Genomic DNA, 20411 nt, shown 5'->3' on the forward strand with positions numbered 1-20411 from the left:
CATCTGTCACTCTCAGACAACTCCCCCCTTCACCTCCATCTGTCACTCTCAGACAACTCCCCCCTTCACCTCCATCAGTCACTCTCAGATGACTCCTCCCCTCACCTCCATCTGTCACTCTCAGATGACCCCCCCCTCACCTCCATCAGTCACTCTCAGATGAATCCCCCCCCCTCACCTCTATCTGTCACTCTCAGATGACTCCCCCCTCACCTCCATCAGTCACTCTCAGACAACTCCCCCTCACCTCCATCTGTCACTCTCAGACAACTCCCCCTCACCTCCATCTGTCACCCTCAGATGACTCCCCCTCACCTCCATCTGTCACTCTCAGATGACCCCCTCACCTCCATCAGTCACTCTCAGACAACTCCCCCTCACCTCCATCAGTCACTCTCAGACAACTCCCCCTCACCTCCATCAGTCACTCTCAGACAACTCCCCCTCACCTCCATCTGTCACTCTCAGACAACTCCCCCTTCACCTCCATCTGTCACTGTCAGACAACTCCCCCCTTCACCTCCATCTGTCACTGTCAGACAACTCCCCCCTCACCTCCATCTGTCACTGTCAGACAACTCCCCCTTCACCTCCATCTGTCACTGTCAGACAACTCCCCCTTCACCTCTATCTGTCACTCTCAGACAACTCCCCCTTCACCTCCATCTGTCACTGTCAGACAACTCCCCCCTTCACCTCCATCTGTCACTGTCAGACAACTCCCCCCTTCACCTCCATCTGTCACTCTCAGACAACTCCCCCTTCACCTCCATCTGTCACTCTCAGACAACTCCCCCTTCACCTCCATCTGTCACTCTCAGACAACTCCCCCTTCACCTCCATCTGTCACTGTCAGACAACTCCCCCTTCACCTCCATCTGTCACTGTCAGACAACTCCCCCCTTCACCTCCATCTGTCACTGTCAGACAACTCCCCCCTTCACCTCCATCTGTCACTGTCAGACAACTCCCCCCTTCACCTCCATCTGTCACTCTCAGACAACTCCCCCTTCACCTCCATCTGTCACTCTCAGACAACTCCCCCTTCACCTCCATCTGTCACTGTCAGACAACTCCCCCTTCACCTCCATCTGTCACTGTCAGACAACTCCCCCTCACCTCCATCTGTCACTGTCAGACAACTCCCCCTTCACCTCCATCTGTCACTGTCAGACAACTCCCCCTTCACCTCCATCTGTCACTCTCAGACAACTCCCCCTTCACCTCCATCTGTCACTCTCAGACAACTCCCCCCTTCACCTCCATCTGTCACTCTCAGACAACTCCCCCCCTCACCTCCATCTGTCATAGTCAGACAACTCCCCCCTTCACCTCCATCTGTCACTGTCAGACAACTCCCCCCTTCACCTCCATCTGTCACTCTCAGACAACTCGCCCCCTCACCTCCATCTGTCACTCTCAGACAACTCCCCCTCACCTCCATCTGTCACCCTCAGATGACTCCCCCCTCACCTCCATCTGTCACTCTCAGATGACCCCCTCACCTCCATCAGTCACTCTCAGACAACTCCCCCTCACCTCCATCAGTCACTCTCAGACAACTCCCCCTCACCTCCATCTGTCACTGTCAGACAACTCCCCCTTCACCTCCATCTGTCACTCTCAGATGACTCCCCCCTCACCTCCATCTGTCACTCTCAGACAACTCCCCCTTCACCTCCATCTGTCACTGTCAGACAACTCCCCCTTCACCTCCCGTCACTCTCAGACAACTCCCCCTCACCTCCATCTGTCACTCTCAGACAACTCCCCCTTCACCTCCATCTGTCACTGTCAGACAACTCCCCCTTCACCTCCATCTGTCACTCTCAGACAACTCCCCCTCACCTCCATCTGTCACTCTCAGACAACTCCCCCTTCACCTCCATCTGTCACTGTCAGACAACTCCCCCCTCACCTCCATCAGTCACTCTCAGACAACTCCCCCTCACCTCCATCTGTCACTCTCAGACAACTCCCCCTTCACCTCCATCTGTCACTGTCAGACAACTCCCCCCTCACCTCCATCTGTCACTCTCAGACAACTCGCCCCCTCACCTCCATCTGTCACTGTCAGACAACTCCCCCTCATCTCCATCTGTCACTGTCAGACAACTCCCTCTCACCTCCATCTGTCACTCTCAGACATCTCCCCCCCTCACCTATATCTGTAACTCTCAGATGACACCCCCCTCACCTCCATCTGTCACTGTTAGATGACTCCCCCTCACCTCCATCTGTTACTCTCAGATGACTCCCCCTCACGTCCATCTGTCACTCTCAGACAACTCCCCCCACCTCCATCAGTCACTCTCAGACAACTCCCCCTCACCTCCATCAGTCACTTTCAGATGACCCCCCTCACCTCCATCAGTCACTCTCAGACAACTCCCCCTCACCTCCATCTGTCACTCTCAGACAACTCCCCCTCACCTCCATCTGTCACTCTCAGACGACCCCCCCTCACCTCCATCAGTCACTCTCAGACAACTCCCCCCCTCACCTCCATCTGTCACTCTCAGACAACTCACCCTGTCACCTCCATCTGTTACTGTCAGACAACTCCCCCCTCACCTCCATCTGTCACTCTCAGATGACTCCCCCCCTCACCTCCATCTGTCACTGTCAGATGACTCCCCCCCTCACCTCCATCTGTCACTGTCAGATGACTCCCCCCCTCACCTCCATCTGTCACTGTTAGATGACTCCCCCTCACCTCCATCTGTCACTCTCAGATGACTCCCCCCTCACCTATATCTGTAACTCTCAGACAACTCCCCCCTCACCTCCATCTGTCACTCTCAGATGACTCCCCCCCTCACCTATATCTGTCACTCTCAGATGACTCCCCCTCACCTATATCTGTCACTCTCAGATGACTCCCCCCCTCACCTCCATCTGTCACTGTTAGATGACTCCCCCCACCTCCATCTGTCACTCTCAGATGACTCCCCCTTCACCTCCATCAGTCACTCTCAGACGACCCCCCACCTCCATCAGTCACTCTCAGACGACCCCCACCTTCATCAGTCACTCTCAGACGACCCCCCCCCCACCTCCATCAGTCACTCTCAGACGACCAATAGCTATTAGAATACACAGTCACACTCAGATTAACACACAACCTTTACATACACAAACAGAATCACACACACACACTCTGACTCCATACACACACACACACCATATTAACCCTACGTGTGTGTGTGTGTGTGTGTGTGTGTTTCCCTGCAGCCCAAACTGATGGCCAAGGACCTTTTGGATTTGGTGGCCTCCCACTTCAACCTGAAGGAGAAGGAATACTTTGGCATCTCCTACACCGATGAAACGTAAGTCCCTCTGGTTCACTACCATCACCATGGATGTAGTCCTGGTGATACACTACCATCACCATGGATGTAGTCCTGGTCCTGGGGATACACTACCATCACCATGGATGTAGTCCTGGTCCTGGGGATACACTACCATCACCATGGATGCAGTCCTGGGGATACACTACCATCACCATGGATGTAGTCCTGGGGATACACTACCATCACCATGGATGTAGTCCTGGGGATACACTACCATCACCATGGATGCAGTCCTGGGGATACACTACCATCACCATGGATGTAGTCCTGGTCCTGGGGATACACTACCATCACCATGGATGCAGTCCTGGGGATACACTACCATCACCATGGATGTAGTCCTGGGGATACACTACCATCACCATGGATGTAGTCCTGGGGATACACTACCATCACCATGGATGTAGTCCTGGGGATACACTACCATCACCATGGATGTAGTCCTGGTCCTGGGGATACACTACCATCACCATGGATGTAGTCCTGGGGATACACTACCATCACCATGGATGTAGTCCTGGGGATACACTACCATCATCATGGATGTAGTCCTGGGGATACACTACCATCACCATGGATGTAGTCCTTGTCCTGGGGATACACTACCATCACCATGGATGTAGTCCTGGGGATACACTACCATCACCATGGATGTAGTCCTGGGGATACACTACCATCACAATGGATGCAGTCCTGGTCCTGGGGATACACTACCATCACCATGGATGTAGTCCTGGGGATACACTACCATCACAATGGATGCAGTCCTGGTCCTGGGGATACACTACCATCACCATGGATGTAGTCCTGGGGATACACTACCATCACCATGGATGTAGTCCTGGGGATACACTACCATCACCATGGATGTAGTCCTGGGGATACACTACCATCACCATGGATGTAGTCCTGGGGATACGCTACCATCACCATGGATGCAGTCCTGGGGATACACTACCATCACCATGGATGTAGTCCTGGGGATACACTACCATCACCATGGATGTAGTCCTGGGGATACACTACCATCACCATGGATGTAGTACTGGGGATACGCTACCATCACCATGGATGCAGTCCTGGGGATACACTACCATCACCATGGATGTAGTCCTGGTCCTGGGGATACAGTACCATCACCATGGATGTAGTCCTGGTCCTGGGGATACACTACCATCACCATGGATGTAGTCCTGGGGATACACTACCATCACCATGGATGTAGTCCTGGGGATACACTACCATCACCATGGATGTAGTCCTGGGGATACACTACCATCACCATGGATGTAGTCCTGGGGATACACTACCATCACCATGGATGTAGTCCTGGGGATACACTACCATCACCATGGATGTAGTCCTGGTCCTGGGGATACACTACCATCACCATGGATGTAGTCCTGGTCCTGGGGATACACTACCATCACCATGGATGTAGTCCTGGGGATACACTACCATCACCATGGATGTAGTCCTGGGGATACACTACCATCACCATGGATGTAGTCCTGGGGATACACTACCATCACCATGGATGTAGTCCTGGGGATACACTACCATCACCATGGATGCAGTCCTGGGGATACACTACCATCACCATGGATGTAGTCCTGGGGATACACTACCATCACAATGGATGTAGTCCTGGGGATACACTACCATCACCATGGATGCAGTCCTGGGGATACACTACCATCACCATGGATGTAGTCCTGGGGATACACTACCATCACCATGGATGCAGTCCTGGGGATACACTACCATCACCATGGATGTAGTACTGGGGATACACTACCATCACCATGGATGTAGTCCTGGGGATACTCTACCATCACAATGGATGTAGTCCTGGGGATACACTACCATCACCATGGATGTAGTCCTGGTCCTGGGGATACAGTACCATCACCATGGATGTAGTCCTGGGGATACACTACCATCACCATGGATGTAGTCCTGGGGATACACTACCATCACAATGGATGTAGTCCTGGGGATACACTACCATCACCATGGATGTAGTCCTGGTCCTGGGGATACACTACCATCACCATGGATGTAGTCCTGGGGATACACTACCATCACCATGGATGTAGTCCTGGTCCTGGGGATACACTACCATCACCATGGATGTAGTCCTGGGGATACACTACCATCACCATGGATGTAGTCCTGGGGATACACTACCATCACCATAGATGTAGTCCTGGGGATACACTACCATCACCATGGATGTAGTCCTGGGGATACACTACCATCACCATGGATGTAGTCCTGGGGATACACTACCATCACAATGGATGTAGTCCTGGGGATACACTACCATCACCATGGATGCAGTCCTGGGGATACACTACCATCACCATGGATGCAGTCCTGGGGATACACTACCATCACCATGGATGTAGTACTGGGGATACACTACCATCACCATGGATGTAGTCCTGGGGATACACTACCATCACCATGGATGTAGTCCTGGGGATACACTACCATCACCATGGATGTAGTCCTGGTCCTGGGGATACAGTACCATCACCATGGATGTAGTCCTGGGGATACACTACCATCACCATGGATGTAGTCCTGGGGATACACTACCATCACAATGGATGTAGTCCTGGGGATACACTACCATCACCATGGATGTAGTCCTGGTCCTGGGGATACACTACCATCACCATGGATGTAGTCCTGGGGATACACTACCATCACCATGGATGTAGTCCTGGTCCTGGGGATACACTACCATCACCATGGATGTAGTCCTGGGGATACACTACCATCACCATGGATGTAGTCCTGGGGATACACTACCATCACCATAGATGTAGTCCTGGGGATACACTACCATCACCATGGATGTAGTCCTGGGGATACACTACCATCACCATGGATGTAGTCCTGGGGATACACTACCATCACCATGGATGTAGTCCTGGGGATACACTACCATCACCATGGATGTAGTCCTGGTCCTGGGGATACACTACCATCACCATGGATGTAGTCCTGGGGATACACTACCATCACCATGGATGTAGTCCTGGGGATACACTACCATCACAATGGATGTAGTCCTGGGGATACACTACCATCACCATGGATGTAGTCCTGGGGATACACTACCATCACCATGGATGTAGTCCTGGTCCTGGGGATACACTACCATCACCATGGATGTAGTCCTGGGGATACACTACCATCACCATGGATGTAGTCCTGGGGATACACTACCATCACCATAGATGTAGTCCTGGGGATACACTACCATCACCATGGATGTAGTCCTGGGGATACACTACCATCGCCATGGATGTAGTCCTGGGGATACACTACCATCACCATGGATGTAGTCCTGGGGATACACTACCATCACCATGGATGTAGTCCTGGTCCTGGGGATACACTACCATCACCATGGATGTAGTCCTGGGGATACACTACCATCACCATGGATGTAGTCCTGGGGATACACTACCATCACAATGGATGTAGTCCTGGGGATACACTACCATCACCATGGATGTAGTCCTGGGGATACACTACCATCACCATGGATGTAGTCCTGGGGATACACTACCATCACCATGGATGTAGTCCTGGGGATACACTACCATCACCATGGATGTAGTCCTGGGGATACACTACCATCACCATAGATGTAGTCCTGGGGATACACTACCATCACCATGGATGTAGTCCTGGTCCTGGGGATACACTACCATCACCATGGATGTAGTCCTGGGGATACACTACCATCACCATGGATGTAGTCCTGGGGATACACTACCATCACAATGGATGTAGTCCTGGGGATACACTACCATCACCATGGATGTAGTCCTGGGGATACACTACCATCACCATGGATGTAGTCCTGGGGATACACTACCATCACCATGGATGTAGTCCTGGTCCTGGGGATATATGTGATGTGCAGGGTTTTGTTCCAGCCCAGCACTCCCACCTCGAATGGGATGTAACTACACCGTACCCTGTTTATCATATACTGAGAAATGTTTGTTTAAAATGTAAGGATGACATTTTATGTTATTTTGGGAGTGAGGATGTGAGTCCAGAGGATGACAGATGAAAGTATTATTATAAACTGGGTGGTTTGAGCCCTGAATGCTGATTGGCTGAAAGCCTTGGTATAACAGACCGTATACCACGGGTATGACGTAACATTTATTTTTACTGCTCTAATTATGTTGGTAACCAGTTGATAATAGCAATAAGGCACCTCAGGGTTTGTGGTTTATGGCCAATACACCACAGCTAAGGGCTGTGTCCAGGCACTCCGCGTTGTGTCGTACGTAAGAACAGCCCTTACCCGTGGTATATTGGCCAAAAACCACACCCCCTCGGGCCTTATTTCATTTCAGTTGAATGCATTCTGACCAGGTATCCCTCTTTCCCTTTCCTTATTGCTTAAATATAAAACTTTTATTTCCAGTCATACACTCTTGTCCCAGCCTGCTATTCCCTAGAATACTGTTGGTTATTGCTTTACGTAGAGGCTGACAGTCTGTGGTATTTTATACCTCTTGATGTATATTATACCATTCCACTGTTTCCGCTCCAGCCAATACCACAAGCCCGTCCTCCCCAATTAAGGTGCTACCAACCTCCTGTGACAAAGACACACCCCAGTTCTGTCTCTCTGTTTCTCTGCCAGTCCCTCAGTTCTATGATGTAGATTGGTTGTTTCTGTGTCTGAGAGCTGAAAGAGCTGCATGTTGCCCATAACACCATGCAGGGTTACCAGGGTGACAAGCTGCCTCTGCAGTTTTCATCCCTGTCAGAGAGAAAGAAAGAGAGAGGATGGGTAGAGGATGGGTAGAGTGTGAAGCGCAGGGAGCTAGGCTGTACTATTCATTATTGAATCAGTCAGTTCTGTAGTGTACTGAGTTTGTCTCCTCATTGGTTGGGTGTGCAGTATGCTGACATTCGATTGGTTGTTGTGTCTCCAGGGGTCATTTCAGCTGGCTGCAGTTGGACCGAAGGGTTCTAGAACACGAGTTCCCCAAGAAGTCTGGACCCATCGTACTGTACTTCTGTGTCAGGTATGGTCACATCATAGAAAAACACACACGAGCAGCGCTCCTACATGCACATACAGTACACAGCCTCCAGCAGGAAACACAGACATGCCCCCTAGTCAGACAGATGTCTGCACACTACCTTAACTCTGTGAAGAAGGCAGATAATAACTTTATTATACTGTAAGAGAACACCAGTCATATTTCAGTGATAGTTGTCTAGCTATTTATCATGCATGATGTTCAGTGTGTCTGTGTGTGTCTGTGTGTGTCAGATATATGAGAGGATGTCTCCCTGGAAAGTGGAGCTGCAGCTGTGATCTGACCTGTAGTAGCAGGGTTCTAACCCCACTCCTTTCTCCTGCCAGTCCCTTTGTACTGCTCTGACAATGGCTGCTCTCTTACATAACACACATCCTGAGTGTGTGTGTGTGTCTGTGTGTGTGTGTGTGTGTGTGTGTGTGTGTGTGTGTGTGTGTGTGTGTGTGTGTGTGTGTGTGTGTGTGTGTGTGTGTGTGTGTGTGTGTGTGTGTGTGTGTGTGTGTGTGTGTGTGTGCATGTTTGTGTCTACATGAAGTCATTGTAGTTGGAAGAAAAGGTACAGGATCTGAAGATAATGTGTCTGACCTTTCTTTGCACCTGTGGAAACGCTACACACACACACACACACACCATGCTGAATAGTGTTGGTCAGTACTTTAAAGATCCCTATGATGACATATAGGCTCTAGGGACTTGTCATTCTTTAGCAATGTACATAGCAACCTGCATTGGAGACACAACGGATGAATGGTTGTTTGTACTGATTGGCATTAACGATAAGTGTCTCCAAAATGGTGTGCGGTAATGACGTCATTTCAACCTACCATAATAGTTTTGATGTGTATGGATATTGTATTGTTGCATGGGGTGTATTGTTCACGTAACAGATCACTATCAAATACATGGCCTTGTGTTCAGGGTAAGCCATCAGTGCGCATACAATAGAAAGACTATTGTGATTACTTCTGTTATAGCCAGCCACTAATAACATATCCAGTCACTCCACATTCCCACACACAAATACACACACGCATTGAAATGCTTATTAATACAATGCATTTATACACACCACACACTCACACACACATCCTGATACACAGTTAAACACAGAGGCAGACTGGTGAAACTGCAATCAGTCTAAATGTCAGAGCTGAATCCATTATCAGACTTCCCTGCCAGAGCATCCCAGTGTGAGTGTGAGTGTGTGAGTGTGTGTTTGTGTGTGTGCTTTCATGCTTGCATGCTTGTGTGCACGGTGCTTGTGCATTGGTTTCATAGCATGTGTGTGCATGTTTTGGAAACAGTAGCTGTAACAACGACCCATCTCTCTATATATAGACGGGAGCTACATTATACTGTTACAGTAGCTCCCATCTCTCTCTATATAGACTACATTATACTGTTACACTGTTCCCATCTTCTATATATAGACTACATTATACTGTTACAGTAGCTCCCATCTCTCTATGTAGACTACATTATACTGTTACACTGTTCCCATCTTCTATATATAGACTACATTATACTGTTACAGTAGCTCCCATCTCTCTCTATGTAGACTACATTATACTGTTACACTGTTCCCATCTTCTATATATAGACTACATTATACTGTTACAGTAGCTCCCATCTCTCTATGTAGACTACATTATACTGTTACACTGTCCCCATCTTCTATATATAGACTACATTATACTGTTACAGTGTTCCCATCTCTCTATTTATAGACTACATTATACTGTTACACTGTTCCCATCTTCTATATATAGACTACATTATACTGTTACAGTAGCTCCCATCTCTCTATATATAAACTACATTATACTGTTACAGTGTTCCCATATCTCTCTATATATACTACATTATACTGTTACAGTAGCTCCCATCTCTCTATATATAAACTACATTATACTGTTACAGTGTTCCCATCTTCTATATATAGACTACATTTTACTGTTACAGTAGCTCCCATCTCTCTCTATATAGACTACATTATACTGTTACACTGTTCCCATCTTCTATATATAGACTACATTATACTGTTACAGTAGCTCCCATCTCTCTCTATATAGACTACATTATACTCTTACACTGTTCCCATCTTCTATATATAGACTACATTATACTGTTACAGTAGCTCCCATCTCTCTATATATAGACTACATTATACTGCTACAATAACTCCCATCTCTCTATATATAGACTACATTATACTGTTACAGTGTTCCCATCTCTCTATATATAGACTACATTATACTGTTACAGTAGCGCCCATCTCTCTATATATAGACTACATTATACTGTTACACTGTTCCCATCTTCTATATATAGACTACATTATACTGTTACAGTAGCGCCCATCTCTCTATATATAGACTACATTATACTGTTACAGTAGTTCCCATCTCTCTATATATAGACTACATTATACTGTTACAGTAGTTCCCATCTCTCTATATATAGACTACATTATACTGTTACAGTGTTCCCATCTCTCTATATATAGACTACATTATACTGTTACAGTAGTTCCCATCTCTCTATATATAGACTACATTATACTGTCACAGTAGTTCCCATCTCTCTATATATAGACTACATTATACTGTTACAGTAGTTCCCATCTCTCTATATATAGACTACATTATACTGTTACAGTAGCGCCCATCTCTCTATATATAGACTACATTATACTGTTACAGTGTTCCCATCTCTCTATATATAGACTACATTATACTGTTACAGTAGTTCCCATCTCTCTATATATAGACTACATTATACTGTCACAGTAGTTCCCATCTCTCTATATATAGACTACATTATACTGTTACAGTAGTTCCCATCTCTCTATATATAGACTACATTATACTGTTACAGTAGCGCCCATCTCTCTCTATATAGACTACATTATACTCTTACAGTGTTCCCATCTCTCTATATATAGACTACATTATACTGTTACAGTAGTTCCCATCTCTCTATATATAGACTACATTATACTGTCACAGTAGTTCCCATCTCTCTATATATAGACTACATTATACTGTTACAGTAGTTCCCATCTCTCTATATATAGACTACATTATACTGTTACAGTAGCGCCCATCTCTCTCTATATAGACTACATTATACTCTTACAGTGTTCCCATCTCTCTATATATAGACTACATTATACTGTTACAGTAGTTCCCATCTCTCTATATATAGACTACATTATACTGTTACCGTAGTTCCCATCTCTCTATATATAGACTACATTCTACTGTTACAGTAGTTCCCATCTCTCTATATATAGACTACATTATACTGTTACAGTAGTTCCCATCTCTCTATATATAGACTACATTATACTGTTACAGTAGCTCCCATCTCTCTATATATAGACTAGATTCTACTGTTATAGTAGCTCCCATCTCTCTATATATAGACTACATTCTACTGTTACAGTAGTTCCCATCTCTCTATATATAGACTACATTATACTGTTACAGTAGCTCCCATCTCTCTATATATAGACTAGATTCTACTGTTATAGTAGCTCCCATCTCTCTATTGATGGTTCCTGTGTTTCTCTGCCTGCACTCTGCTGATGATGCAGCCAGCCAGCCAGCCATTGTGTGAAATGCATCGTGTGCACATTTGCGATGTGTGGTGTGTTTGTGTAGATTATGTGTCTGTGTTTGTGCATCAGCGTTTGTGTGTGTGTGTGTGTGTGCGTGTGTGCGTGTGTGTTGGATGGTTGCCAGGTATCAGACAGAGAAGGTTTTATTAACTGTGTGTTAGCCTCATGTCTGATGACTCCTAGTGGACACTCTGTTCACTGCAGTTCTGACACACAGTAGCCTGGAACTTGATTGAATGAGCTTCTTTTCTTTTTTGTCTGTTTCCAAGACTCATCAAATCTAAACTCATTCTGTCATTGTCTGTTGTACTGTTTTATGTTTCTGTTCATCACAGGTTTTAGAGAGTATTTCCTGCATGTTCAACTAAAGTCATGTGTTCTGTTGTCTTATGTGTTACAGGTTTTACATAGAGAGTATTTCCTACCTGAAGGACAATGCTACTATCGAACTCTTCTTCCTCAATGCTAAGTCCTGCATATACAAGGTAAGTTCATCAGGCCTGTGGTTCATGCTTAGATATGCTTAGATACAGCATGCCAATATATATATATATATATAGGATTTTATTTTCCAGTCATGTCATAATTTTACCTGCAGGGGGTACAGTGCCTTGCGAAAGTATTCGGCCCCCTTGAACTTTGCAACCTTTTGCCACATTTCAGGCTTCAAACATAAAGATATAAAACTGTATTTTTTGTGAAGAATCAACAACAAGTGGGACACAATCATGAAGTGGAACGACATTTATTGGATATTTCAAACTTTTTTAACAAATCAAAAACTGAAAAAATGGGCGTGCAAAATTATTCAGCCCCCTTAAGTTAATACTTTGTAGCGCCACCTTTTGCTGTGATTACAGCTGTAAGTCGCTTGGGGTATGTCTCTATCAGTTTTGCACATCGAGAGACTGAAATTTTTCCCATTCCTCCTTGCAAAACAGCTCGAGCTCAGTGAGGTTGGATGGAGAGCATTTGTGAACAGAAGTTTTCAGTTCTTTCCACAGATTCTCGATTGGATTCAGGTCTGGACTTTGACTTGGCCATTCTAACACCTAGATATGTGTAACGGCGTTCTTTTGTTGTTGAAGGAGAGTCGGACCGAAATGCAGCGTGTAAGTTACTCATGTTTATTTAAAGAAGAAAAAACGAACGAACTAACACGAATAACTAAATAAATACAAAAAAAACAACAAACAGAACGAAACCTAATACAGCCTGACTGGTGCAACCTACACAGAGACAGGGACAATCACCCACGAAATGCAAAGCGAAATCAGGCTACCTAAATACGGTTCCCAATCAGCGACAACGAGAAGCACCTGACTCCGATTGAGAACCGCCTCAGGCAGCCAACCTAATTAACACACACACACACCCCTAATCAACTACAAACCCAAACACTACAAACCCCAAAACGAAAATACAATACATAATAACCCCATGTCACACCCTGGTCTGACTAACTAAACTAAAACACACAAAACTAAGACCAAGGCGTGACAATATGTTTATTTTTGAACCATTCCATTGTAGATTTTGCTTTATGTTTTGGATCATTGTCTTGTTGGAAGACAAATCTCCGTCCCAGTCTCAGGTCTTTTGTAGACTCCATCAGGTTTTCTTCCAGAATGGTCCTGTATTTGGCTCCATCCATCTTCCCATCAATTTTAACCATCTTCCCTGTCCCTGCTGAAGAAAAGCAGGCCCAAACCATGATGCTGCCACCACCATGTTTGACAGTGGGTATGGTGTGTTCAGGGTGATGGGCTGTGTTGCTTTTACGCAAAACATAACGTTTTGCATTGTTGCCAAAAAGTTCAATTTTGGTTTCATCTGACCAGAGCACCTTCTTCCACATGTTTGGTGTGTCTCCCAGGTGGCTTGTGGCAAACTTTAAACAACACTTTTTATGGATATCTTTAAGAAATGGCTTTCTTCTTGCCACTCTTCCATAAAGGCCAGATTTGTGCAATATACGACTGATTGTTGTCCTATGGACAGAGTCTCCCACCTCAGCTGTAGATCTCTGCAGTTCATCCAGAGTGATCATGGGCCTCTTGGCTGCATCTCGATCAGTCTTCTCCTTGTATGAGCTGAAAGTTTAGAGGGACGGCCAGGTCTTGGTAGATTTGCAGTGGTCTGATACTCCTTCCATTTCAATATTATCGCTTGCACAGTGGTCCTTGGGATGTTTAAAGCTTGGGAAATCTTTTTGTATCCAAATCCGGCTTTAAACTTCTTCACAACAGTATCTCGGACCTGCCTGGTGTGTTCCTTGTTCTTCATGATGCTCTCTGCTCTTTTAACGGACCTCTGAGACTATCACAGTGCAGGTGCATTTATACGGAGACTTGATTACACACAGGTGGATTGTATTTATCATCGTTAGTCATTTAGGTCAACATTGGATCATTCAGAGATCCTCACTGAACTTCTGGAGAGAGTTTGCTGCACTGAAAGTAAAGGGGCTGAATAATTTTGCACGCCCATTTTTTCAGTTTTTGATTTCTTAAAAAAGTTTGAAATATCCAATAAATGTCGTTCCACTTCATGATTGTGTCCCACTTGTTGTTGATTCTTCACAAAAAAATACAGTTTTATATCTTTATGTTTGAAGCCTGAAATGTAGCAAAAGGTCGCAAAGTTCAAAGGGGCCGAATACTTTCGCAAGGCACTGTATATGTGGGCTGTTGGGTGGTCAGTGTGATGTTTGAACAGTAAAACCACTCTGTCTCCTCTCTGTTCCATTCATCCTGTTGGAAACAGATTTAGCATTAGCTGAGCTTATGCTATCTCCAGCTCCGAAAGTGTTACCCAGCCTCTGCTAACAAAATGCCTCCACCGTTAGCGAAGCTTCTGATAACACTCCAGCATCACATGGAGCTTTTCCTAATACAGACCCAGCACTGACAGCTTAGCGTATGCTAACACATAACCAATACTTCACACCTAAGGCTAGGTGTTTATAAAGGGAGGCTGGAGAACTATCCCTGTCCAACAGACTCAAGTGAAGTGAGTAGACCAAAATAGCTCTATTTTTACTCGAGGCACACATGTATACAAGGACACAAAAATAAACACCACACAGACTATGTCAATGTTAATCATGATACAAGAATGTCGCTACACCTGCAATGACATCTGCTAAGCATGTGCATGTGACCAATAGCATTTGATTTGATTTGATTAATCATGGATACGTTTAAGACATCATATTTGTGTTGTAGATATAGAGTCATTTTTAATACGGTCATCTCCTGTCTTCATGTATGAAGTGTGTGTTCTACACTGGACCACACACACATACACACACACTGCTAGGCCACAGCCCCATGGTGAGAGCCCATGCTGGGTGGTAATGTATTCAGTGTTGTGTTTCACTCTGCTGTCTGATCTCTTAACCAATTAACTGCCAGGGATCATATAGAGGACATTCCTTACATACCTGACCCCTTCAGTCACTAGTCATCCACACACACACACACACACACACACACACACACACACACACACACACACACACACACACACACACACACACACACACACACACACACACACACACACACACACACACACACACACACACACACACACACACACACACACTTCCTTCCCTCAATGTGTGTGTGTGTTAGTAGGGCCTGTCCCAGCATTGCTCATCTAACTAAACAGGATGGAGAGATCATATAGAGGGATCATATAGAGGACATTCCTTACATACCTGACCCCTTCAGTCACTAGTCATCCACACACACACACACACACACACACACACACACACACACACACACACACACACACACACACACACACACACACACACACACACACACACACACACACACACACACACACACACACACACACACACTTCCTTCCCTCAATGTGTGTGTGTGTTAGTAGGGCCTGTCCCAGCATTGCTCATCTAACTAAACAGGATGGAGAGACAAAGAGAAAGACAGAGATAGAATTAAAGAGAAAGAACGTGAGACCGTTAAGAAAATTGTTCTGTAAGTCACCAATGCATTTCCTCATTCTATTCTGCCCCCATAAGTCCCATCACACTGTAATGTCTGAGCTGAAGCAGAGCATACAACCCCCAATGAAGAAAGGACAAGAAATCACTGTAATGTCTGAGCTGAAGCAGAGCATACAACCCCCAACGAAGAAAGGACAAGAAATCAATGTAATGTCTGAGCTGAAGCAGAGCATACAACCCCCAACGAAGAAAGGACAAGAAATCAATGTAATGTCTGAGCTGAAGCAGAGCATACAACCCCCAACGAAGAAAGGACAAGAAATCACTGTAATGTCTGAGCTGAAGCAGACGATACAACCCCCAACAAAGAAAGGACAAGAAATCACTGTAATGTCTGAGCTGAAGCAGAGCATACAACCCCCAACGAAGAAAGGACAATAAATTGGGGAGGGGGAGGAAGGGAGTGAGGGAAGTTTAGATGAAACAATGAAAACAGCAATGGAGAAAAGAGTACTGGGGACATTGTGATAGAAATGTTTTTATCCTATATGAATATGTATTTCAGTGTTGTATTACAGTTTTTAACAATCACTTTGGCACTAATTTCAGAACCTTGTGGTCATTTTTCACAACTCTAGACACAAAACTCAAAACGGTCATCACTTGTAACACAGGCTGTCCAATGTTCAACACATTGCATTGTGCATTCATATCTTTAAAGAAACCTTGCACTTGCAGAATCATTGGGTCAAATAACTAACTTATCATGAAATAACATAGGAACATTCATTTAGGTCACCCACACACAAGATACCGATAGTTTCACTGTGTAGTTGTTCGTACAATCATTCAATATTGTAGTACAAAATATGTGATACATGTTTCATTATGCTACTTCATGTAAATACATCACTGTAAAAGGATTAGTAGAGAGAATACTACAAACACAGTGGAATCATTTAACAAAATATGACATTTATTGATTTAATACAATAAAATCACAACATAGGTTTCTTTGAATCAAAGCAAAAATAATTAGCTACAGCAAAATAAAAAACAGAGGTCAACTGCAGTGTTCCTCACCTGGCTTACTGTAAAAAGACACAAACACACACACACACACATATTTCCATCATCCCTGTTGTGGATTTGGACATAGGTTCTCATCCACATCACAATGGATGTTTTCATTAGCCAAACATCTTGGGAAGAATCTTCGGGCATGGCGAATCCATGCCTGACACTGGTCTGCCGTGATGTCATTGCATGCGTCATTCATGGCCTGGAGAAGGACGGCTTTTTCGTGAGGGCGCCTATCATATACCTTCCACCTCCATGTGGAGAAAAATTCCTCAATCGTGTTAAGGAAAGGAGGGTATGGGGGTAAGTACAGGGTGGTAAATTGTGGTTGGCTTGCACCATTTGGTGGAACCTGACATTATCCCACACAATGACATAGGTCATGCCATCATCTCTACAGACCTGATTTAGCTCATCAAGGAAGGTTTTATTCAAACAGCGAATCATGTGGCTTCCTGCAACTCAATATATAGAGTATATAGAGTAGAGAGATTTAGATGTTGTTCGACCAAACATGAGAACAGGCAAGATGAGTAATCTAAGCAACTTTGACTGTGGTGTGATTGTTGATGCCATACATGGTGATTTCAGCATCTCAGAAACAGCTGCCCTCCTGGGATTTTTATGCACTACAGTCTCTAGAGTTTACAGAGAATGGTGCGATAAACAAAACACATTCAGTGAGCGACATTTCTGTGGGCAAAACCACCTTGTTAATGAGAGAGGTCAGAGGAGAATGTCCAGACTCATTCAAGACAACAGAAAGGCCACAAACGCTCAAATAACAGCTGTTTAAAACAGTGGTATGCAGAAGGGCATTTCTTAGCGTACAACACCGTGAATAATTCAGGCTGTTGTGGAGGCAAAAGGGGGTCCTACCTAGTACTAGATAGGTGTACCTAATAAAGTGGCCAGTGAGTGTACAGTAATGTCAAATCTGAAAACATGATCTGGAAAAGTGGTACATGGGACCATAGAAACAGTGTCTGATAAAGAATGATGATGAAATATTGCAGCCATAGATAATGTTGTCAGTCCAATTGGTTCATGTTCCACAGTAATTGAAACTTTCATGATCTAAACATGGAATATTGTTTGCCAGTTTCCGTAAAACATGCATTAAGAGTAATGCAACAGTTACTTATCATTTTGAGCAGTTGTATCAATTGATAGTTAGATCATTGTAATGAATTGAATAGACAGTCACCTCAGATGTAATGTGTGAATTGCATTTTGAAATGGTAATACTTTGATATTAAGTTATGTCATTTTGAACAAGTGATTTTAATTCAATGAACAAATGATCTTAGCTTTATGTGTATTGTATCCAAGAAATTGGAAAAAGTGTAAGAGTTTTTTTTTTTTATTCCGAAATTAGTGCCAAAGTGATTGTAAAAAACTGTAGTAGAGTAGGTACATCATAACATCATGGTCATAGTGTTAATCTGATGAAAATGTGCCCCTCACAGCTCCCCACATAGGAAATGTAATGGATACATTGGATTGGGTATATTAGCTGTGCAAGTCACAGAATAACCGTTATCTCATGCTGTCCTCTCGCTCTCCCCCTCTCTCTCTCTCTCTGTCTTTCTCTCCCTATCTCTCACTCTCTCTCTCCCTCTTTCTCTGTCTCTCTCTATCTGTCTCTCTCTCTCTCTGTTTCTCTCTCGGTGTCTCTTTCTCGGTGTCTCTCTCTCTTTCTGTCTCTCTCCCTCTCTCTCTCTCTCTCTCTCTCTCTCTCTCTCTCTCTGTCTCTCTCCCTCTCTCTCTCCCTCTCTCTCTCTCTCTCTCCCTCTCTTTGTCTCTCTCTCCCTCTTTCTCTCCCTGTCTCTCTCTCTCTGTTTCTCTCTCTCTCTTTCTCCAAGGAGCTCATTGAGGTGGACAGTGAGGTGGTTTTTGAGCTTGCCTCCTATATCCTACAGGTAAGTCGAAGTCCTTAATCTGCTTCCTGACACACACCACATTACTTACTTTCCAATCTGCTGAAATAGTGAGCTGTCTTTTCTCTAATTCTTCTATATGTTAGAAGGATTGTTTCTCTAGCTTGGTCCCAGATCTATTCTGACTCTCCCCATTGGTTCATCATCTTTATCATGACATGAACATGGCAGAGGAGTTGGCCAAATTAACTTACATTTGAAGAATCAGACATGGATTATTTTTGGAATGGTCTCCCATGCCTAGTTCCAGGGAGTGAGTATGTATATTGGGCAGATAGTGTGTAGGGTTCCCCCTCAGTCTAGGTCAGCCCATTACCACAGATCCAGCTAACACAAAGACTATGGAGTGTGTGTGTGTGTGTACGTGTACGTGTGTGTGTGCTATTGTGTGTGTGCTATTGTGTGTGTGTGTGTGCGCACACTCTGTTGTGTGTGTGTGTGTGTGTGTGTGTGTGTGTGTGTGTGTGTGTGTGTGTGTGTGTGTGTGTGTGTGTGTGTGTGTGTGTGTGTGTGTGTGTGTGTGTGTGTGTGTGTGTGTGTGTGTGTGTGTGTATGCAGGTGCAGAGGTGTCAGGTATCTCTTGGTCTCTAGAGGTTTTGCTCCAGATGGAAGGATAACGTTTCTCTCTGATTTCACCGCAGGAGACTTGACCCTACTCTCACCTGCCTGCACACATATGCCTGTGCGCACACACACACACACACACACACGCACGCACGCACGCACACACACACACACACACACGCACGCACGCACGCACACACACACACACACACACACACACACACACACACACACACACACACACACACACACACACACACACACACACACACACACACACACACACACTACTTAACCCACAAAAGCCATTTTTTGCCCCTCCATAATACTGCATAAATCTAACCACTCTCTTTCTCTTTTCTATCCAGGAGGCTAAAGGTGACTTCACCAGGTAAGAACAGTTATTATGTATTTATACTACAGTAAGCTGTATATGTAGAATATACTCTATAATAACTAATATCCAGCAGCCTCAGACCTATTGTCCCTGTCTCAGTGGGGAGTAGAGAGCTGGTGGCCCACATGTTTGTTTGACTTTTGGGAAAGGGGAGGGTGGGATAGGTGTGTGTGTGTGTGTGTGTGTGTGTGTGTGTGTGTGTGTGTGTGTGTGTGTGTGTGTGTGTGTGTGTGTGTGTGTGTGTGTGTGTGTGTGTGTGTGTGTGTGTGTGTGTGTGTGTGACAGGAGAACAATAGCGCCCATGTAGGGGGTCTGTCATGGGCCCTCTGTGCCCCTCAGAGCTGTGAAACAAATTAGCTGAAATGCCCCTCCCTCTCCTCTCA

General features: G+C 45.2%; 1 protein-coding gene across 1 annotated transcript in view; it reads left to right on the plus strand.

Annotated features, from left to right (window-relative positions):
- LOC135509311 (FERM domain-containing protein 4A-like) overlaps positions 1–20411 on the plus strand; it is a 106276-nt gene that overhangs the window by 48268 nt on the left and 37597 nt on the right. The window contains 5 exon segments of the mRNA XM_064929854.1: positions 3235–3329; positions 8333–8425; positions 12466–12550; positions 18993–19049; positions 20000–20022. Coding sequence (XP_064785926.1) covers positions 3235–3329; positions 8333–8425; positions 12466–12550; positions 18993–19049; positions 20000–20022 — 353 coding nt within the window.

The sequence above is a fragment of the Oncorhynchus masou genome, chromosome 22 (genome assembly GCF_036934945.1).
Source record: "Oncorhynchus masou masou isolate Uvic2021 chromosome 22, UVic_Omas_1.1, whole genome shotgun sequence".
NCBI lineage: Eukaryota > Metazoa > Chordata > Actinopteri > Salmoniformes > Salmonidae > Oncorhynchus > Oncorhynchus masou.